At 36.4% G+C, this 23,762-nt stretch overlaps 1 protein-coding gene across 9 annotated transcripts in view; it reads left to right on the top strand.

The window, feature by feature from the left end:
* The window catches only part of LOC101586595 (exocyst complex component 1), a 49,605-nt gene that overhangs the window by 17,749 nt on the left and 8,094 nt on the right, over positions 1-23,762 (top strand). For 4 of the 9 annotated variants that reach the window (XM_023710927.1, XM_023710926.1, XM_023710928.1 and 1 more), the window contains 11 exons: positions 1,236-1,463; positions 1,653-1,785; positions 2,234-2,343; positions 2,996-3,049; positions 7,042-7,191; positions 12,487-12,592; positions 16,435-16,479; positions 17,703-17,866; positions 18,894-19,001; positions 20,304-20,380; positions 20,995-21,223. In XM_023710927.1, the coding sequence (XP_023566695.1) occupies positions 1,236-1,463; positions 1,653-1,785; positions 2,234-2,343; positions 2,996-3,049; positions 7,042-7,191; positions 12,487-12,592; positions 16,435-16,479; positions 17,703-17,866; positions 18,894-19,001; positions 20,304-20,380; positions 20,995-21,223 (1,404 nt within the window). The remainder of the gene's footprint in view (positions 1-1,235; positions 1,464-1,652; positions 1,786-2,233; positions 2,344-2,995; positions 3,050-7,041; positions 7,192-12,486; positions 12,593-16,434; positions 16,480-17,702; positions 17,867-18,893; positions 19,002-20,303; positions 20,381-20,994; positions 21,224-23,762) is intronic. The other 5 variants (XM_023710930.1, XM_004627522.3, XM_023710932.1 and 2 more) reach the window with 3 other exon arrangements.

The raw sequence follows: 23,762 nt of genomic DNA on the forward strand, positions 1-23,762 counted from the left end.
AAATCAGAGTGGAGATTCCTCAAAAGACTAAAACTAGAGGTTCAGTTTCATCTAGCTGTTTCCCTTATTCGTATCTTCCTGAAAGAATTAAAAGTGCCACAGCACATTGATATATGCGCACCCATGTGTATATCAGCACAGTTTGTAATAGCTAAATATTGGCGACAGTGGAGATGCCCATCAAGCAATGAATGAATAAAAAAGATACGTTTTTAATACAATGCAGTACTACTCTGTCATAAAGACAGATAAGCTTGAGATATTTCTAGCTAAATGGATGCACCTTGAGACCATACTCTTAGATGAAATAGGACACATATTTAAGTACCACATTATTTCTTTGGTATGAGAAGCCAAATGTGGATGTAAGTACCAAAATGTGTAATTGGGAAATGGGAGGAAAATGTTCAAAAGTTTTTATGAGTAGGGAGGGGAGGAGAATGGAGAAAAAAAGAAGCAAGTTGTGTCATATAGAGGTACAGATTCTCTGATGATTGTTATATGTATATCTAAAATGTGCCTGTAAAAAAAAAAAATCATCATGTTACTTCATAGCTTAATCCAGAGTTGATACCTTACTTATTTCAGAGACTTTAAAATCAGTAGCCAGAACATTTAGAAAGTAATGATAAGGGGATGGTGATAACTGTGCTGTTTGGAGACAGAACAACATAAGTGAAAGAGAAAAGAAAATTGATGATGGAGCTTCCTTTTGTCTGTATGCTCTTGTACTTCTACTTAGTACCAAACCAGTACTATTACAATTATAATTTAGTTCTGTATACCCATCAGATACTGGTATGACATTATTGCCTTCTGAACTAAGATATAGGTGAGTAGGCTTTTACTTAGGGTTTCACATAAATGTAAGACATGAGAAACATTTCTATGGTAGCAGAAGAAACCTTAGAGATGATATGGCCTAATGGCCTTAAATTTGCAGCAGTGACAGTGTGGTTTTATTAATGATTCATCTGGGGGCAGAATTCTACATGTGTAGTCCATGGAAATACAGAATACTAAGGCATGGTCCCTGACCTTGATGCAGAGACAAGTGTAGCTTCATGAAATGTCTTGTAAAAAGTGAAACAAAATGATAGACTAAGGTAGGTCTGTAGTTATATGTCAATTTTTGTTACTCTGCTTTCAAAAAGGTTTAACTGTATTTCATCTTTGTACATCTTTAACATACTAACGTAACATGAAGTGGGCTTTTTTGGTCTTTGAATTTGTAGGCCAACATCCAGTCAATCATGGCCTCTGAAAAACAAGTGAACATCCTGATGAAGCTGCTGGACGAGGCTCTGAAGGAGGTGGATCAGATTGAGTTAAAACTGAGCAGTTACGAGGAAATGCTCCAAAGCGTAAAAGAACAAATGGATCAGATCTCTGAAAGCAACCACCTAATCCATCTTAGTAACACTAATAATGTGAAACTCCTGTCAGAAATAGAGTTCCTTGTGGTAGGTATTTTTATAAGTACCAAACAAAACAGAGGGACTAATGATGATATATAAAACCTATTTGTAACATTTCCCAATTTCCAAAGTTAGATTGAAAATAATTCCAAAGACCTAGAAACAGAACTGAGTAGCATCTTGCCTGTAAGTAGCCCCAGTTGTATGTGCAAGTGGTGTATTTACGTATTCCAGAACCACATGGACTTGGCCAAAGGCCATATAAAGGCCCTTCAAGAGGGAGATCTTGCTTCTTCCCGAGGAATTGAGGCCTGCACCAATGCTGCCGATGCCCTTCTGCAGTGCATGAATGTAGCCCTTCGACCAGGTATGTTCACTGAGGCAAATAAAATCGGACCAAGAATTGAGATTTAGACTGCAACTTGATGTAGATTTTTGACAAGGAATAACATGGGCCAAGTGGTTACACTATTAGCTACTTAAATAAGTTTCACTTATTTCCCAGGATGTTTCTGTGGATACTGAGTCTTTTTTCATTTCAGTTCTTTCTGATTGACCACCAGTGACTGATTGACCCCTAGTATTTCTTTATGTCTGTCCACAAAACTTAGCACAAAGTAGATGGTTTGGCTAGAAAAGAGAGCAGTTGCCTTTTCTAGACCCTGATTCTCAAACTGGAGTGCATATCAGGATTGCTAGTAGGGGCTATTAAAACTGATGACTAGACTCCATCTCTACAAGTGCAATGTTTAATAAATTCATCAAGAAAATCTTTTTATCCTTAATAAATCAGTCAAGAAATGTTCTGATTTCAGGCCATGACATGCTTCTGGCAGTCAAACAGCAGCAGCAGCGTTTCAGTGATTTACGAGAACATTTTGCCAGGAGACTGGCCAATCACCTGAACAATGTTTTTGTTCAACAGGTAACTTTATTTTGTTAAAACTGAAATGTTTCTGTAGCTTACTTGTATTACCCAAACTTAAATTCTCACAAAACTTTAAAGTGTTCAGTTAAGGTTGAAATCTCTTCCTTCTCACATTTAGTTGATTGTAAGATTTTAAAATACATGTTTATTTATTCATAAACACATTCTCTAAATCAAATGTCCATATCAACTGATTGCACATAACATATGCATTCTTATTTATAAAAATGCAAACTTAGTATGTTTACTGTTGAACTTGTTTTTCAGTATTTTGAGATGAGAACAAGCAAGACTACTGCAGTATTTTAATGTTTCATCGGCTCTGTTCTTATAGATGTAGTGTACATGTGATAACTGACTAGCTCACCTGTGAATTTAAGTCGACTTAATCTCATATAAATGTTTGTTCTTCCTTTCTGTATGGAAATGGATAGTTCAGAATGTAGCAATAACATATGGAAGGCATTTTAATGGCTGTTTTAATAAGCTAGGTTTCTTAATGTTTTTCTCTTTTATTTGGATTAGTGAGTAGAAAAATTGGGGGTAAATCTTACTCATCAAGACATTCTCTGAAAACATTGATTTGGTGTCATTTTCACTTTGCAGTATTCTGAAACAATTGTATTTACTATGTTTTATTTCCAATTAGTTTACTCAGGCCCTCCTTCAACTCTATAACAGGACCTACTTTCTTTCGGTTCCTGTGAGTACATCAAATTTGGCTGAAGCTTCTTTGATTTTTTTTTTTTTTTCTCTATGAGGTTTGCTAAACTTAGCAGAAGTTTTATGACTTACAGCATAACTTACTGATTTAAGTCACCTATTAACCATATTTGCAACAGTTTTTTAATGTCCTAAAGCGGATTAATTTGACCAAAAAGGCATTACTAGTATTTGGCTTGCCTTTCTTTCTGTCATCCTTTGACTCACTCATTTACTTAAGTAGTTGTTTATATGCCAGATGATTAAGATTCATACTAGCCATGGGCTTGGGATAAGTAAAAGGCTGCTCCTACCCCTCTAGCTCATAAGCTGGGAAGACAGACAGATGGGTGTCAGGAAGGACAGTGTTGATGATACTGCAGGAACATTACGGAGGCCACCTAATAACAAGCTTGGGAGGGAGAGCCAGGGAAGACCCCTCAGCATTTCACATGGTCTAAAAGTGTTAAGAAGAAAGTATACTTAAAAGCCACATAGAAAACTAACACACATTTTTCTTACGATCATTATTTCAGTAACATCTATTTCTACATGATGCTTCAGTTTTAAAAATGACACGGTGGACAAGAATATCATCCACATTTGTAGATGATATTGAAAATACCAGTCATAACAGTAGTCCTTTTTGTACACATAACTGTTCGTTATAGCATGCAAGTACTTATAATTTTTGCCTCTTTGCCTTAATCAATGGCTTTGTTAATGTGAATGCTTCCCATTTCTAAAAATCTAATATATATTGTTACATGTGAGTAGTGTATGTTAAAACTCAAAATACTGCCACAGCCTGGGATGTGCTGCTGAAAAAAGATGTACTGAGTACAAGAAAGATTTTCTGTGTTGGATTTAGTGCATCAGGTCATTAAGCAAAGGAGTTGAGAAGCATGGGAATTGATATTCTTGATTGGAGGACAGCAAGCTGGGAAAATCTGAGTAGCCTATTATAGTACATCTCTTTGTCAGTTCCCAGATTTTCTTTGTATTCTGTTATATATTTGCCATCATTCATATGTAGGGACTAAGAAATGGCTCCTTCTTATTGAGATGCTTTGAAGGAAGAGTTAAGATTAATGTATGTAAAACTCTACCACAATGTGTGTAAGGTTGCTGATTGTAGACCTCCAGCTCATAAGTGCTAAAGAGATTTAATCCAACGTGTGTTTTAAGGACTTAGGAGTCCAGCGAAGAAGTACAAATCTAGTAGGACTTCAACAGTTTATGCAATTAGTTTATAGCAAGTGTAGTAACGTATGAAACAATCCATTGGAAGTAATCTGCTGATCATAACACAGTACTTTAAGACACCAATTCCTTGTCTATTTAAAATTTACAAGTCACTACAATCAAGAAAACATTAAAACCCTGACCAAATCATCAGTTTTTTTATGTATGTATGTATGTATTTATTTGGTGGAACTGGGGATTGAACTCAGGCCCTTGCGCTTGCCAAGCAAGTGCTTATTCTACTGAGCCATCTCCCTGGCCCTTCTTTTTTCCAAGTAAAGATCCTTTTAAAAAAAAAAAAAAAAAAAAAAAAAAAAAAAAACTCTGCCATCTACTTTCACTATGTTTTGTTTTTTTCATTTATGTATTTGGTACAGAGTCCCTATGCAGCTCGGACTCCTAGTGATCCACCTGTTTTCAACCTCTCCAGTGCTGGGATTACAGGCATGCACCACCATTCGCTGATTCAGTGCACCACAGTGGCGGGGCCTGCCCAGCAGGGAATTGAACCCTGGTCCCTGTACTTGCCAAAGCAGGTGCTTAGTCCACTGAACTGTCGCCCCAGCCCACTATTTTATTTTTTAAATGTCATTTTTACACCAAACTAATAACTTCATTTTAGATGCATTTTCCTTTTCCTATTAATACTTCTACTAGAGAAGAAATATTAACTACCATTCTAATGAAACTTAAAATGCTTCTTACTCTAAGCATGGTCGGTTTTTTTTTAAGAAAGAAAAATAAATAATGATACATAATTCTAAAACAAAATGAGGGGCTGGAGAGATGGCTCAAAGACATGGACACCTTCCTTATAAGCACAAGGTCCCAAGTCCCACATGCTGTGCCACACCAGCACCAGAACCAGACATAGTGCCACAGGCCTGTAATCCCAACACTTGAGAGGCTGAGACAGGAGGAGTCACTGTGAGGTTGAGACCAGCCTGGGGGCTACAAAATATAATCACACGGCCAGCCTGTACTGCATAGCAAGACCTTGTCTCAAATAATTCAAAAGAAATAAAACAAAATGATAGGAAATGAACAATGATTATTGTATTACTTATTGTTTATTTGGCCTTTTAAATCTTACACACTCAGCTTCCTCTGAATTTCAAAATTTTTACCCATAATTTGTACATTTACTTGGGATCTGTGTACCTAGAAAGACATTAAGCTAAGAGAATTAGACCAGTTAAAAGGACTGTGATATACTAAGCAGGCAGTCAGATTAAGGCTGATGAAGTTCAATCTGTTCTTGCATAAAGAACGTGTCCTTTTGGAAATTCTTTTGGTGGCTTTTGAAGCATTTGTTTTGAAAGGATACTCTGCTCTGCCTTGCCTTCCCACGCACTCAGGCTGGGTTTCTCTAGAGACCTTGTGATTCTGTACTTTGGCCTTATGATTCCAGAATGATGAGGTCGATTATGCAGATACCTTAGAGGAAATGAAAATGAAGTAAAATGCACTGAATTTGAGTGCAACCAGGAAAAATTGATAGTGTGGGGTTCTTTGCTCTGTATTCAGTGATAATTGATTTCGTCTATACCTTTGTCAGTCCCTCTTATTTTCCATAATCTGTACTATTGATCCGTTTCATCAACTTGTCATATTGGAGGTTTGTAAGAGTGTGGGAAGAGTTTATAAATCCTTCAAATATATATATAAATACTAAAATAAATATAACATCACTGATTCGCTGATTTCACTTATTTTGAGGGTGTGACACATACTCTGTAGTAAGTGAGGGACCACTGTACTAGGCAGTTGTCATTTTTAAGTTCAGCCAAGGTGGATTTGCTTGGCACATTGTTACAAGAAGACAGAAGTGAGACTTAGACAAGTACAGTTCCAATCTAGTATTCTTCCTTTGTGACCTGACAAGCCACTTAATCCTTTGAGCCTCAATTTCTTATAGAATACAGTTACTGGATACCAGGTCCATATTTTCCAAAGCAAAAGTCAGGTTATATATGGTGTATAACACCATTAGCTCATTCATTTAGACTATAAAAGCTTCATCAAGGCTTAAAAATAAAATCATATGTAGTTAGCTATTTGACAAACTAGTATAAAGGAAAATTTAAAATTACAGTTTGTCCTCTATGTGTTAAATGTTACAGAGTATAATGAGAATAACATCATGTAGGCATTTTCTGTTTTGAGCTATTTCCCTTTTGTGTATTTCTTAGTACACTCTGTATCTACAAGTATATTTGCTTAATACATTGTAAAGTTGATGCAATATGAAATGGAAAAGCTTAGACCGGCAAGATAGCTCAGCAATCTGAAGCACCTGCTTAGGCAAGCTTAGGCAAATGCACAGGGACCGTGGTTCAGTCCTTGGCACCAGTGCTGCGCCAGTTCCACCCCTATGGTGGGCTGAGCCTGCCACAGAAAGAAAGAAAGAAAGAAAGAAAGAAAGAAAGAAAGAAAGAAAGAAAGAAAGAAAGAAAGAAAGAAAGAAAGAAAGAAAGAGAAAAGTTTGATTAAACATTTATTCTCTACACCTTTAAAATCCAGAATGAATGGTTAATTTGTCAGAGTGAGATTCTTGAAGGTTGGTGATTATTTTATGGGTAGTGTAAAGTTGATACACATAGGATGACACAGTCAGGCAAGTAAATGCTTGGGTTTTGTTATTCTGTGTTTGGCTGGCTTTGCCTGGCCACCATTGGTCATCTTTTAGAATTTGGGATTGTTATAATGTTTCTTTGTCAGTGATACTTGTTTACTTACTCACTCTAGGGTCATGATCAGAGTTCAACTCTTGCTCAGCACTCTGTTGAACTGACTTTACCCAATCATCATCCATTTCATAGAGACTTGCTCCGATATGCCAAGCTGATGGAATGGCTCAAGAATACAGATTATGGAAAATACGAGGGACTGACAAAGGTATGGATTCCCCCCACCCCCGGCAGTCTGGGGATTGAACTCAGGATGCTGCACTTGCCAGGCAAGTGCTTATTCTACTGAGCTATCTCCCCAGCCCAGAGGTACAGATTTGACATCATTTATCACTGAATACAAAGTATAATCTTTCAGAATCAAGAGCTTCTATATTCTGTTCCCCAAGTTTAAAATACTGAAGCATTGGGCTGGGGATATAGCTCAGTGGTATAAGTACCTGCCTAGCAAGTGCAAGGTCCCAGATTCAGTCCCAGTACCAAAATTAAATTAAAGCCAGGGAGATAGCTTAGTGGCTTTTAAGCACTGACTGGCAAGCACAAGGTCCTGAGTACAATCCCTAATACACAAACAAATAAATAATGAAGTATGTTCTTAGTAAAGCAGAAAATAAGTGAATTTCTGAGTACTTGTTAACCTAATTTTATTTACTTAAATGAAGAGTTAAATTTTGAACTTTAGTATAAAATAGTATTAAGCCTTACTATAGCTTAAAGCATCATTCATTTTAGTTTAGTGTGGTAATTAGATGCTGAGTTTCTTTATGGAAGTAGGAGGGTGTAAAATGAGGCACTTACTTCCTAAGCATGTACAGCTTGTTCTGTTAAGATAGAACAAAAGACCTTTTGGTTAAGCACCATTCTCCTATGCTGGGTATCTTGGGCCAGGTAAGCAAGTGCCTACTTCTAAGCAGCTCTAAATCTGACCAGGAAGAATTACACACAAACACAAGTAAAATTAAGTGCTAGCGCTAAACTCAACTGCGAGTGAGTTTAAATATGTGATAGTTTGCAGAAGTCCTTGTCCTGAAGCCATGGGGAAAAGTTCATGGAAAATGTTCGACTTCAGTTGAGTTTTAAATAATGAGTGGGCTTAAATAAAGCAGAATTGGGGCAAATGGCTTCTGAGATGGGAGAGCAGATGTGCAGGCAAAAGTGATCAAAATAGACTGTCATAGGATGATCAGGAGGGTCGGCATGATTAAAGCACTGTCATACTCTTCTGTGTGAGAAATGTCGAAAAAGAGCAGCTGTGGGAGCGAGGCACAGTGGCATACACCTACAGTACCAGCTACTCCAGGGGCTGAAGCAGGAGGTTGGCATTCCAGGCAATTTCACAAGAGCTTTTCTCAAAGTAAAATACAAAAAGGCTGGTGCCATGGCTCAGTGGTGGAGCACAAGGCGTGGGTTCAGTCCCTAGTACTGCTGTCAGTCCCTCGGTCACTCAAAAGGTGGCCAAGCTGTGGGACTCGATGCCATTCCTCGAGCACAGGAAAAGATTAGAGAAAAACAGTTAACATAATGTAATAATTCAGATGAAATGAATTCTTTAACTAGGAAGATGGACATAAGGAATAGCGAGAGAATAGAGGCCAGAAGAGAGGCAGAAGCAACAGGATGCTGGCAGACCTACAGTAAGGCTTGCAGATCAGGACAGTGGTGTGTGATGGGGACTACAGTTGGCACCTGGGGAGAGGCAGAGCCACTCATTCCCATACTCAGAAGTCGGGTTGAGCACCTAGTAAATGCTAACACTGTTCCACATGGGATACAGCATTGACTAGAAGTTAATTCTGTAGTATATTAGAAAGCTCTGCTGAGTGCTTTGGGAATGCCAGGGCCTGGGTGGGGAAGGTTCCACTTTCAAATGGGATGAGAAGAGGAAGAATCATGAAAAGGTGACATTTGAGTGCTTCTCCTAAAGCATGAATCTAAGACATTAAATAGGAGTTGGTTTTCCATTAATAATTTCACTATTGTCATCCTATCAAGACAAAACATACGACTTTTTCCAATTCCAAGATATCTTTCTCAAGCTTGGGCAAAGGTTTGTGAGAAAGTCCTAGGGGTGGCTCAGTGACAGAATGCTTGCCTACCATACTTGGGACCAGGACTCAGTCCTCAGCAACACACAGATTTATGTGTGATACCAAGAAAGGGGCAGATTATGTATTCCTATCAGCAGTCCACTTGTATCAATGTATCTGACAGGTTTTTTTGTTTGGTTTTTGGTCTTCGGGGTTTCATTATGCCGTTCAGACTGGCCACAGATTGACAGTGATCCTCCTGCCTCAACCTGAGTGCTGGGATTACAGGTATACATCACCACAACCAGCAGGATTTTCTTTTATATGTATCAGACTACATACATTTTCAGGACTGGAATTTTTGGCCTTTTGACATTTTAGAAGGATTAGTATTTTGAATAATTAAATACAAATTTTATCTCTTTAAGACTTTTGTGCCAACAAGTGCTTTGTCCTCTGGTGAATATTCAAATAAGTAATCAATATGCTTTTTACCTAATTGTGTTCTCAGTATTATTGCCTTACCTTTATATATAATGCAGTATTCATTAATGTAATTTAAATGAAGAAACAAGACTAGAGGCAGCATAGTAATGATTTGTGGAATCATTTTCTACTCAGAATTCTTTTTTTTTTTTTTTTTTGTATTTTTCTGAAAGGATCTACAGGGTGTAGAGGGTCTCACTACTAGATCGGACTTGTAGTGACTCTCCCATTTACAGCCTCCCAAGAGCTGAGATTACAGGCATGCACCACCATGCCCAGTCCCAGTTGCCATCTCAGCATTCCCCTGGGTAGGGGCCAGCACGGCAGGCCCAGGGATCAAACCCCCGGCCCTACTCAGAATATTTTTGAGTAACAATATTAATGTGCTTTTTAAATGAAACTGACTTATTTCCCAGAAATATTACTTGGTCCTGGGGTTTGAGCTTTTGTGCCTTATGTTTCTTTTCCTTCATGATCTAATTTGTTTACTCAAGTCTTGTCCAAAAAACACATTTTATTAAAAAAAAGTAAAAAGGAATGAAGGTATTGAATGAAGAAAACAGACAAACCAGTATTTCTTCACTAAGAAATATCACCTGATTATGGTGATACTGATTTGGGCGTATATATATAGTTAATACTTTTTAGAAAGAATAGGGAAAACCTGTTCCATATTCTTCAGGGATAAGAGTCACTTATCCATGGCAGGATATCCCAGCTATGATAATGCTCAATCAAAGCAAAGTCTAGTTTGGGTGTATATATTAGACCCTAAGGGAAACAGAAGTGCTTTAGTTGCATAGTTCAGCTGCCCAGATTTGTTCCTCCCCAGGAACATGACCCCTAGCTGTGGCTCAGGCTTATGTATGTAGTATAGCTGATAGAGATGGTGCATCCATGATTGGGTAAGGAAGGATCTTTCCTCTCCTAATAACCTGCTCAGATTGATAGGCTTGGAGATTACTCAGACATCTCCAAACCTTAGCTCCGCATTTGTAGAATTTGCCTTATTGTGCAAAGAAAAGGAAAAATCATGGATATCTCTAGAAGACTTTGTAGACAGCACAAAATAAAATTGAAAAAAATGACTGAGATAGCATTTTAACTGAGGGTAGCTGAATTTTGATGCTAGAAGGAGCATATACCCAGTGTGACCTCTTTCAGTAGTCAGTAAATGAGTGACTTGAAACAGCAATACCTATCTAGCAAATAGTGAATTTTTTTGAATACCAGGAAGACAAGTAGCTGATCATTTAAATCCCACTGAAAAAGTGAGACAGCACAATGGAATAGGAATTAAAATTTGTATTTTTTTTTTTGTAAATTATACAAAGGATGGCAAAGATTTGCCCCTTTGGGGCTGGGGAGATAGCTCAGTGGTGTAAGCACCTGCCTGGCAAGCACAAGGTCCGGAGTTCAATCACTACGAGTCTGAACTGCATAGTGAGAACCTATACCAAATATATTTAAAAATTTAAAAAATGCCCATTTGACTAACCTTTTTACAAACTTTTTATTTTACGTTTTTCTTGATGAAGATTGACCCAATCAAACAAATGGCTTTAGCAATGAAGTACATCCCCAGCCCACCTACCTGCTTGCACCTCTCCCTCCCTCTGTCCCTCCGTTCCTCTCTCTCTCTCCCCCCGCCCCCTCTCTTTTCCTCCCACCCCCCTCTCTTCTCTCTTCCTTTCCCCTCCTCTCTCTCTCCTAGGATCTCATGAAGTGAGAGCTCACCCAAAGTGAACTCACATTTACTTGAAAGGTACCCTTCATCTTTAAAACACCTTAAACTTCCTATTATTTAAGTTTAGTCAGACTCTTTGTAATGGCATGTAATTTAAAACTTGGAAAAAGATCTGATCTCCCACATCTGAGGAAGCACTCTTGAAGGCCCAGGTATTTTTATGTGATGGTAAGCAGATTGAGGAAATAAATTCATATGCTAAATAATAGATGTTTTCATTTAAAGGACAGCCCATCAGGCTGTTTTAATAAAGTTAATTACAAAAACTACGAGATGAACTAATTAAGTGCTGACTGAATGTTATCTATTTTAGGGTAGCACCTAGGCTACTAAAGATTCAGTGGAAGTGTTATCCTCCATTGCTTTTCTTTTTTAACATGTATGGTATAGGTTCTCACTAAGCAGCTAGACTCTTAGTGATCCTCCTATTTTCAGCCTCCCCAGCTCTGGGATTACTGGCATGTGCCACTGCACCAGGTCTCAGTAGCTGTTTTTAAACCCTCAGGGGCATGTTGTGCTGGGGATCGAACCCCAGTCCCTGTGCTCGCCTAAGCATGCACTTAGTCTGCTAAGCTATCTTGCTGGACCTGTTTCATTGCTATTGACTCTGTTTTTTATCATGCAGCATAGCAGCAGTGTGGAAGAAGCACCATAAAGATTCCTGTGCCTGGGCTATGGATATAGCTCAGTGCTAATGCACTTGCCTAACATGTAGGAAGCCTTGGCTTTGACCCCAGTACCACAAAGAGAAAAAAAAAGATTCCGATGGTCTTTGACCCTTGGCAAGCTTGGGAATTATTCCAAGGAAATAATTCACTAGAAACCAAAAACTTAAGTAAGCATTAGCTGTCATAGTAAAACATTGAAACTACTTCTGGGTCCTGTGTTGGGTATTGGTACACTAGCAAAGCAGAATACTGTGTTATCATTATTACAACATGGGGCAGAAGTGTAATCATCCGGGTTTAAATATCCTGCCCAGTATGATTGCAAGTATTTACAGTATGAGAAAAGTAATATATAAAAATGGAAATACAAGTGTGATTATGTTCAACTTCCAATTTTTGTAAATTGTTAATATTATAATGACTAATTTTTTAAAAGGCAGAATATAGCTTGCCTTTAAAAGCATTAAATTTTTGGACCACAAAATTCAAAAGAAGCACAAAGGATTTCGGGGGAAGGTTGAAAAACAGAAATTGTATGTGTTTTATTAATAAGCGCATGTTATATTTATTTTAAGAATTACATGGATTATTTATCCCGACTGTATGAAAGAGAAATCAAAGATTTTTTTGAAGTTGCAAAGATCAAGATGACGGGCACAACTAAAGAAAGCAAGAAGTTTGGTAAGCTTTGGCATGTCAGCTCACTGTCTTTCTGTTAAGAATGGTTTTATGACAGATAATTCTTTGACTGTATGAACAAGGTAGAAAAAAATGCAATAGATCTAATGAAAGAAGAGGTCTAATACATTTGATTTATGAGTATTTCATAGATAAAGATTATCTGTAAATATGTTTTACTTGTTAAAATTCTACATCTGGCAGCCATTGTGCATTTAAGCTGTGACTAAAAATATATTTATAGGAAAAGTAGTTGATGAGTAAATGTAGAGTAGTCTGGTAGAGAAATTATTAGACTAATGTGTAGAGTTCAGTTAAGTCTTTCTGATTACCAAAAAGGCGTTTTTTTTAACAGGTGGAGGTTAGTTACTGATCACTGAATTCATTACTTTCTACAGAGAATTGAAAGTGTTTCCTGGCTTCTTCTCACTGGCTATTTTGAATCAAAAAGGACAATTTAAGTATCTCTCCCACACACAGAAACTATAAAAGTCTCACCAAAATTTCCCCGTGATTGTAACTTACTTTCCTAAGGCAATATATTTGAAACATGTTACTTGTTGTTACTTCTGATTGGGCAAAAATGTTATTTGAAAAAAATAGCCAGTGAAAGATTCAAGTCAAGGAAGCGATGTGCCGAGGCCACGTTCTGCTCTTGCATGCACCGTCTCTGGAGTTCCCTTTGGATGGACTTTTGTGCCTCTTCAAGTCCAGACCCGGCCTTAAAAGGCCACTGCACTCCTCCCCGTGTCTGCATAGCTCCCCTTTAGAATAATGAGTTTAGCATTTGCTTGTTTAAAGGAGCCTATATGCCTGAGCGACTCCTGTCATCAGGAAGCAGGTCTGAAAATTGATAGTATATGTTTCTACTCTTTAGGGCAGAAAGATTGTCTTTGGTGGATGATTTTTTGTTTTTGAAAAATACAACACCAATATATTAGTACACTAATCCAGATATTTGACATGGTTTGAATCTATAAATATGCTGCACTTCTGTAAAGACACTTAAGAGCCTTGGGATAATAGGCTTTTGGAAACAGAAATGCTAACTCATCCTAAAGGTTGATTGTTCTTAAACAGTGGTGTGTTTATATCCTTGTTAATGTTTTCACTGTGGATATGTTATGCTTTTTTGAGTAAAGAGCATATTATTAATGCAGTTACATGTTTAATGTTTTCATTCGGTATATTTGTCATCACTTGTTAGTGAATCATTTTATATTGCTAGATTTCTTCAGTATATGAAAGCAAGTCAGATACACATTAAGATAAATGAAATAAAAATACAATTTAAATCAAGTATAATAGTATCTTAATGTTACCATTGCATTAACCTGAGATTTGAACTTTTTCTTTTTAACTCTTTGAGAAGTTCTTAAATAATCTTGTTAAAAAATATGTTTTAGGGGCTGACAAGATAGCTCTGCACAGGGACTGCAATTCGATCCCTAGCACATGCCAGCCCCAACCCCAGGGCAGGCTGAGCCAGCCAAAGTCTGGGCATAGTGGCACATGCCTGTAATCCCAGCGCTGGGGAGGCTGAAAGCAGGAGGATCACCAGGACTCCGAGCTGCATAGTGAGACCCTGCAACAACCAAATACATTTAAAAAATAAATAATATTTTAGGACTGGGGAGATAGTTCAACAGCATATGTGCCTGCCTGGAAAGCACAAGATCCTGAGTTTGATCCCCATTACCAAAAAAAAGAATAAAAAATATTTTAAATTCACACAATACAGATTTAGAAGGTACTTTTATAGTCTTAAGGCAGTGTTAAGTGTATCTCTTCTATATATCTATTAAGTACTAAAGAATAATTTGTTGACAGTTAATGGCCTGAAAAATTATAGTATCAGCCATTTTGATATAAGCCACAATATAAGAAAAATTAATTCAGAAGATATAAAAAGTTTGTTTCATCTTTGACACTTTGGCTTATTAGCATTTTAAAAGTAAATTTAAAGCCAAATACAAATGACTGAAAAGTTCTGAATAAGGTAGATTATAAATCTCTTCAAATTACACTTAAATGAAATTTTAATACTAATTAAAATCTGAAAATTTGGAGGGATAATTTTTCAGTGAGTCAAAATTAAGTACATGTGTATAACATTTAAATTCTTTTGTGTATTTCTTGCTTTGAAAATCCTGGTTTACAGATGCTGGTGACTAGCTGCTCACAAGAATAGCAAGATGAAGCATGTCTTTTAAAAGGAAACTGTATGATCATTATAATCACAGTCAGGCAGATACTTCTCTTTGAACAGTTATTAATTCAAGTCTGTAGTATTTTCTTAACTCAATTTGAAATATGTTAAAGATGCCAGGAAAGTATCTACTCTTGTTGGCAAGGGCTCACCAAAGATCATTAGCTTTTCTGATTAAAAGGTTTACTTCAATTTCATTCAGAGGCTAAGAATTTTTACCCCAAGATTGATATTTTCCTTTGTACTCTATAAAATCACCTATTTTTTGCTTTCTATATTTTAAAACCAAATATGAGATTTTAATTTCTTAATATATACATTTCCATAATTATTGTTCTCCCTCATATTTAATATTTTGAAATCTTGTAAGTGCAGAGTCAAAATTTATCTGTTTTTCCACTAAACAAAATCTTACTGATTTCAAAGGCAATCTTAAATACAAAGCCAAATTCAGGGATGATTGGAAGATTAATTCAATATTAATTACTGTCTATGTATATAATTGCTATTATATAATAAACAGTGCTGAGAGTGCAGCAATTGTGCTAGGTATTATTTTAGAAGAACTTATTATTTACTTCAAACTTTACCTGAATATTAAGTGCTGTTCAGATTGGCTCTCAGCTGCCCTGTGATCCCTGTTGGCCACTTTAGTGTCTGGGATTCTTACTTCGTATCCCTTGAGCTTAAGGTAGCACTGGAGGCAGGAAAGATCTGTGGGGTGCTGAAACAGCAAGGTAGGGCTGATACTTGGGCTTTTGCCTTAAATGTTGAAGACAGTGTCAATTGACACATTGTTCTGTTTTTAAGATATTTTTAGATTATAATTATAGACCTTATTTTTCTGTTTCCTTCTATGATTCCTTTTCTTTTCATGTTAACTTCTAACTTGAGTTTAGACTGTTTCATAGGATAAACTTCAAAATTGATCTATAAGTAATATATAGAATGAAATTTCAAAATAAATGCCACATGACCTTGAAGGAGCTTTAAAATTCCCTATTAAATCTTTTCCTTCAACTTTACCCTTTCTTTTGCACGTTTCCTCATTGTTAGTATTATGATGTGTACTTTACTTTCTGGGTTATGAAGTAATTGAGGTTGATAATTGGTTTAATTTTAAAATGGTCTTAAAATCCCACTTACATATTTTTTAACCAGATGTAGAATAAAATTATTTTCTACATTGATACTCCTTTCAAGAATATAAGATTGCTAATGTCCAAGTCTATAACTTCATTCTAATAAATTGCTACTGTATTAAATTATTACAGTTTCTCAGGAAAAAAAGCTTACAAATTTAGTCTTATAAATTTAAATGTACCAGCTTTGTAAGTTTAAAAAAAAAAAAAAAGTCATTTAAAAGTATATGGGAGAGGGTTGGCAAGTATATTTTTTCCTGAATATTTGAATAAAAACAGTACATTAAAAGATTCGTAAATTTTTTCTCTCATAATTTCTCAAACAGTAGCTGACCAACTAAACATGTGTTTGCACTTCTTGTTACTTGATGCTCATGGTTCTTTGCATGTGTCTTTTAAACTAGAGCTTTAACTTCCTCTTGTGCATGGTTTGTGCAAATTGCAGTTTATTAACTTGTCTTTGTCTTTGATGCTTGCAACCTAATCCATCACAGCTACACTGCCTCGAAAAGAAAGTGCTGTCAAACAGGAGACAGAGAGTGAGTATGCGTAGTGTATTAGTAGGTATTCTCAATGCATGTTTGTTTAATGTCTAGAAATTAGTTACTTGTCTTGAAAAAGTTAATGCCAGAAAAACAGATTGCTCCACATTGCCAGGTACTGAGTAAAGAAAACCAATATTTTGCTGGTAGTTTGGCTATATTGAAGAAATATGTATGTAATACAGTTAAAATTATCTGGTCAGTAGTAAAATTTTGTGTCAAAAATGTATGCAAAGGCTTCACCCTTATACTTCTCATTTCAGGCTGCATTTAGAAACTAAAATTCTTACAGATGTGGTCAGATTTTGCATAATAAAGCCAAAGTTTTATCTTTAATTGTCCTTACTATGTCATTTGTCTCTCTGATCATTAGCAAATAGTAATTAAAAATTCAAGAATGCTTTTGAAATATTTTATTATTTATATTGAATTCTAAATTAAAGCATCACAATTTTCTTCTAAAAATTTCTTTAAATGTTCTCATTTTCCTCATAGCTATGATGAATATCTAAACTCAGGTAGCTTATACTATGTGTCTTACATTTCAGTTGTGTTTTAAATGTAAGAAGTCCTCCGGATATTTTTTTCTTTTTGCATTTAATAGTTTTTTTAAAATTGTTAATCAGTTCACTTACTGGAAAAGCAGTTTCTATGATCAATATATTAGGTTGAATCTTACATATTTGAGGAATTTTGTAGAACAAAGTGTTCAAGAATGGACAGTTTCATGTCGTGCATCCTAATATACTGGTTTAGTTTGGAGGTGATTAATATTGGGATATAGCAGTTTTCTGCAGAAATGTAACAAAGTCATGCTAGTTTGTTTGCTAACATGGTACTCAGAGACCTTTTTTCATATTCCTGTCTTTTAGATGGAAAAGAAACCCTCATCTATTTTAGCCTAGACGTACCACCAGAGACAGCTTTATCTTTATGGTGCAACTATGTAGAACATAGCCCATATGATTTTTAAGGACCTTTCAGGCCTTTTGTAAGGTGCTGTGTAGTTTTACTTCCTTTACAATATGCTCTGGAATAGGACACAAATGTTAATGGAAGATAGGGACACTGTACAAGTGTCCTCTGTGGTAGACTTGTACACTAATATGAGTCCTGGAAGATCAAACAGTAGAAGCTATCTTGTAGAAGGAATCACTCATTTATACTCTGGAATTTTTATTCGTAAAGACCACAACTTTCAAAGTTTTATTATTTCTTAGGTCTTCATGGAAGTTCTGGAAAATTAACTGGATCTACTTCTAGTCTAAATAAGCTCAGTGTTCAGAGCTCAGGGAACCGCAGATCTCAGTCATCTTCTTTGCTGGATATGGGAAACATGTCTGCCTCTGATCTCGATGTTGCCGACAGAACCAAATTTGATAAGGTAAAACAAAGTAACAAGTACTCTTAAATATTAACATTAGTTTTCTACTAGTAGCTTTTGATTGTGTACCTGTGTTTAAGGCTTTAGGCTTTTGGGTTATCTTTAAGACATCATTCATGTCTTACATTCTTATTCTAAATTGAATCTTTAAAACATACTAAAGCTGGCCCCGCCCTTGAGCGCACTGAGCTGGCTGCAGAGTCTTGGTATGGTAGCACACGCCTGTAATCCCAATCCTGGGGAGACTGAAAATTGGAGGATTGCTGCAAGTCTGAGCTGCATAGTGAGACCCTGTACCAAATACATTAAAAAATTAAAAATAAAAATATACTGAATAACAACTAAAATGTGAATTTTCAATTTAAAAAAATTTTTGTTAGTGTTTATTTTTATAAATAATAAAATAAATATTTGCATCTCAAAACTAAGTTGTTTAAGGAAGCAGATAACAGTTAACAATTTTCTACACTGCTATATATCATATTAAAAATTATCTTTCTCTGGGGCCAGCCTGATAGCTCAGCAGAGTAAAGCGCCTGCTTAGGCACAATGCAACAGCTGGGGTTTGATCCCTGGACTGCTGTACCAGCCTTGCCCCATCCCAGGGACACGCTGAGCCGGCGATGAAGACTGGGTGTGGTGGCACGCACCTGTAATCCCAGCACATGGGAGGCTGAAAACATGAGGACCAGTACGAGTCTGATCTACATAGTGAGACCCTGTAGACCCTTTCCTAAATACAGACAGAAAAAAAAATGATTTTCTTTGTTCCTCTTTCAAGACTTAAAGTAAATAACTATGCTTTATTTTGTGTATTCTGTGGTCCGTGGTCCAGTAGAATCTTAATAATACTGTATTGGCCTGCCAATTTTAGAAGCTTGTCTTTGCAATTCTGTTGTGTTTTGGGTGCATGGACAGAGATTATTGAGAGTATAGCTCTGTGGTCTCTGCAGAAGAGTGAATTAAAGTGTTATTTAAGCATTTTGGTACAGTTCTTTTATTATAAAATCATTTTGATTTTCCTTAGATCTTTGAGCAGGTACTAAGTGAACTGGAGCCCCTATGTCTGGCAGAACAGGACTTCATAAGTAAATTTTTCAAACTGCAGCAACATCAGAGTATGCCTGGAACTATGGTATGGCTCAAATTTATCTTGACTAGTATTTATGGCCTGTAACATAATTAACCTAATTAACATGTGGTCACAATTTCATTATCCTAACAGAAGGGGAGAGGATTTGTGATATAAAATGTTTTGAAGATTAATTAACTACAAATTAATTAAAGCAATGATAGTTGAGATTTGGGCATCTGATATTCCACAATATGTTAAGCCTAAATATTCTCTAAATTAGCAAAGGGGAGAACGTCTGAGTTAACTTTATAAAGAACCTTATTCAAGAGGCAGTTTTAACATCTTAGAAATTGCCAAGAGAAAAAGCATTAGTGTACTGTGGTAGGAAAAAAGAGAAATGAGGCCTCAGATCTGAGTTTGGATCTATTTTATAGATACTAACTAGCTAGAGACCTTCAACTAGTTTTTCTAATCCCTACTTTTCCTCCTATAAGGTGAATATGATTTATGCATGGCATTTTGGGTGTCAGAAATGTAAGAGAACAAAATGAGGGATTTTTGTAGAATATTTTAAAAAACTTAAAGCCATAATACAAATAGACTGAAAATAGAGTTTTATTGTTGTGAGGTTGTTTTTGCTTTTTGTTATTCTGGGGCTGATGTCAGGGCTTCATGCATGTGAGGCAAGTACTAGAATGATTGATTTTTAAGTTAACACAAAAAGCTGGCATAAATTAAAATTCATTGTTACTAGAAATGGCTGGAACTCAGTGTGCTCGTGCATGTAATCCCAGCACCGGAGGTTGAAGTTAGGAGGCTTGCTGTGAGCTTGAGGCCAGCTGGAACTCCATGGCAAATCCCTGTCTCAAAAAGAAAGGCAAAATAGCTGGGATTTCATTGTTGCTGATGGTAATAGTAATAAATTTCTTACTTGGCTTCTGTAAGAATTTTTGATAGCATTCTTTTAAATGCTGAAATTTTATTACAGTGTTTGGTGAGATTTCCTTAAAATTTTAAACTCCTTTTAAAGTGGTTTGTGGACATTTTCTGGGTTTTTTGTTGGACTTCCTTCCCATTCCCAGCCTTCTGCAACCTTCCTCCTCCTGCCTGCCTGTCTGTCATGTTTACTCAGATACAACTTCTCCTGCACAATGATGTAGCTAAGATCCAAGAACAGAGCATTTCATGAACACTCTTAAATAGCATACTACATTATGTAGTTTTATTGGTAATACTGCCATGAAATGGTATTTTTTATAATATATTCTCTCCTAGGCATTTTAAGACTGAACAGGCCTTGGTATATAAACTAGTCTAATTGTTGGTCTTTTATTATATAAACTGGCTGACTAATTTTTGCAGACTGAAGCAGAGGACTTGGATGGAGTAACATCATCACGGCAACATAATTCTGGCACACCACTGCCCGTTTCATCGGAGTATGTATTTACTACTGTTGTTTATTTTGAAAAAAGTTAGATGGAATATTGGAGAAGTTCTACTCATGAGTAGTCCAGATGATTGTCAGTAACCTAAAAATATCCCCCAAAAATGTGAATGCCCACTGTCTAAGTGGGAATGACTTTTTTGGGTTAAAATTGGTCTGTTGTATGGCTTTTCAACTCATCTCCCATGATCACAGAAGATTTAAGCAGTTTTAATGCTTGCTGATTGGAGTAGCTTTTGAATTGTGTATTTCTTGGAAATCGCAGAAGCACAGGGCCAACGTGATAGTTCAGTGGCACAGTGCCTGCCTGGCAAGCTCAAGGTCCTGAGTTCAAGTCTAGGTACCCAAAAATATTGTAATTATAATAGTGATAATAGAAATCATATATCAGAACCAAATTTTACAAGTGACATAAAACTTAATTTAAGTGATAAATCTTACCTCATTAAAATATTTTTATCTCTAAATAGGATAATTCTTTTTTGGATGTTTTAAATTAATATATCAAATCTAAGTCATTTTCTCTTCACTGTAGTAGGTTAAAATTAAAGGCAAATTCATTAGAAATGTGTAATAACTTTATATATTGGTATGTTTTCTAAATAGGAGAGATATGATTCGCCAAATGATGATTAAAATATTTCGCTGCATTGAGTCTGACCTGAACAGCCTAATTGCATTAGGAGACAAAATTGATAGCTTTAATTCGCTGTACATGCTAGTCAAGATGAGTCATCACGTGTGGACGGCAGAGAATGTGGACCCTGCTTCTTTTCTCAGCACCACATTGGGAAATGTTTTGGTAACTGTCAAAAGGAACTTCGACAAGTGCATTGTAAGTTTTACTTAAAATAAGGATTCTAATAATCGTAAAAAATACATACATATATTTAAATCAAGGGATTTGCAGCTTCCTTTTGGTGATGTAGTGTTCATTCCTCTAAGCCCTTGAAAACAGATTGTTGGCAACAACCTGGGGAAACAGCTGGATAGCACTGTGCCGACTCAGCTGTTCTCTGTGCTCCAGCTTTGGGTGAGCACTGGAGTGGGAGGGAGGCACAGTGGCAGCACTTGCTCAGGGTACCCTGAAGAACTGGCTTCCCGGGATACTGGCTTAATGAAGCCAGTGAAGCCAACACTTGGATTTCTTATCATAATTTTAATAATAACAAAACTAATAGTTTAATTCCTTAATGTTAGTAATAGCTTAATAGTTTCAACAGTTATATAACTTTAAGAGTACGCTTTTCATATAACTATCATTTTCCTTCATCTACAAAAAAATTAGTCATTTTTGTATTGCCTCTTAGATTTTGGTCAGCTTGTAGGTGTGAATGGAGCTGAGCCAGATCCTTAAAAAAAGTTTCAGTTCATTAAAGTACCTACTATTTAAATGGATATGTATCATTTCAGTGTTCCTACTACGTAACTACCAAGTACCTCTTGACTGTCCATGTAACAGTGGGAGTTTAAAAAATATTAAGGGCATTTAAAATCCTCATGATTTTTATACTTCTAAAAATAGTATTTAGCTTTTAAAAATGTAAAAACAATGTATATCTACTCCAGGAACTCAAATGTCACCTCATTAAGCTTATTAAACCTCCTTCCCTACCAGATATGAGATGGTATTTGAAGTGCTGTGAAATCTGACTATCTCAGATTTTTCCTACCTCTCATTTCCCTCCTCCTTTACCTAAAAGTGATAAAATGGGGAAGATCTGACTGCAAAATGATAGCTGAAAGGAAAAGGAAGAGAGCTACCAAAGACCAAGATAATGAGTCCACATGACACAGTTGTAATGTGAAATCAAAGGGCACTGTATGTTTCCAGAACTTAAAAGTTCATTTGTTTTTATCAGTAAAATGTAAGTTCCGGTAGTTCCTCTTAACTTACTAGAACACAGACTGTGAATCAGAGAAACAAAGGCATTGGTTGAAATGCAATAATTAGCACATTTCCCAGCATAGAATAAGAGTCATTACTGATAGCTTGCATAGTTAATAGCTTATTAAAAATAGTCATACTGAATCTGGACATGGTGGTGTATGCCTGTAAGCACTAGGGAGGCAGAAATCAGGAGGGTTACTACAAGTCTGAGCTGTATAGTGAGACCCTGCACACACACACACACACACACACACACACACACACACACACACAAAAGATTGTATTACTTTTAAGACAGAGCAGTGGAGAAATGACATAAGGGTATAAATTCACATTTTCTACTCAATTGCATGTATACCTGAAGGCCTACCTTTTCTTACTAAGGAGAAAGACACTTCTTTTCTACCTGTCATTACTCTGTCTCCTGTTTTAACCCAGGTCTTCTGATGGTGTTTGGTAGACTATGTTCTCATTAGGGCTATATGTTTTGGTCTTTGAGACAAGAGCAGAACCTAGGGCATAAAGAGTTGAAACAGTGTTAGTCTGTATATATTGAGCAAAAAGCATGAATGTCAAATGGCTACAGAAAATGGGAAAAATAACACCTGAATTCAGCTAAGTATCTGGAACTCTTCAAAGAACAGGGCTAAGAACGCTAGCCTTTTTGAACTAGAACTAAATTTATAGTCACTTACAGATCACGCTGGACTTGGTAGTCCAGTATTTTAAGCTGTGTTTGCTTTTCAGGAGTCTTCATACTACAGTGATACCGATTTGCACTGTCATACTTTTAAGGATTATATGATACAGTTAAATTGTCATGGAAAAATAATATGATATATGCTAAAGTCAACATTGTAGTCTTACACACTGAACAGCCTCCATGTCCTCCTAATTATGACATTAGAACTGCAGTTATGGATACCTCCACCATGAGAAAAATGATGAAAATTTTTGTCTGAATTTGTACATTGTTGGCTCTTTTCTTAATGCAGTATTTTTACCTTACTTGTCACAAATTGTGAGAAGACTGCTGTCACTTAAACTTTTCCTGGGTCTCATGGTGTGGCTAAACGATAGAGCTCATATTTAGTGTGCCCAAGTCACTGGATATAATTCCCACCCCACCCTTCAGTGTTGTATTAACGGTTGGGTATCTTCAAACACTAATCTAAAATCTGAAATATCAGCATGCAACTTAATAAAAACTGTAGGCCAGCATTCATCAGTGAGTGCCTACATGTACCACCAGAGGTCTAGGCATTTTGCATACCCTGCCTAAGCCTATCCTCACAACACTACCCCTTCCCTGTAGGACTAATAATGTGAAGTTACTTTCATCAGCAGTAAAATAGTGATAGAGCTGCAGGTCAAACCCAGCCAAACTCTTAAACCCTGTACTGCACCCATTTTTATACCTTGTTGCTATCAGTGCTGATGGAACATTAGCAAAGAAAATATGAAAGAGTTGACAGTACTCATA

This window comes from Octodon degus, unplaced genomic scaffold (assembly GCF_000260255.1).
Source record: "Octodon degus isolate 3935 unplaced genomic scaffold, OctDeg1.0 scaffold00019, whole genome shotgun sequence".
Taxonomy (NCBI): Eukaryota; Metazoa; Chordata; class Mammalia; order Rodentia; family Octodontidae; genus Octodon; species Octodon degus.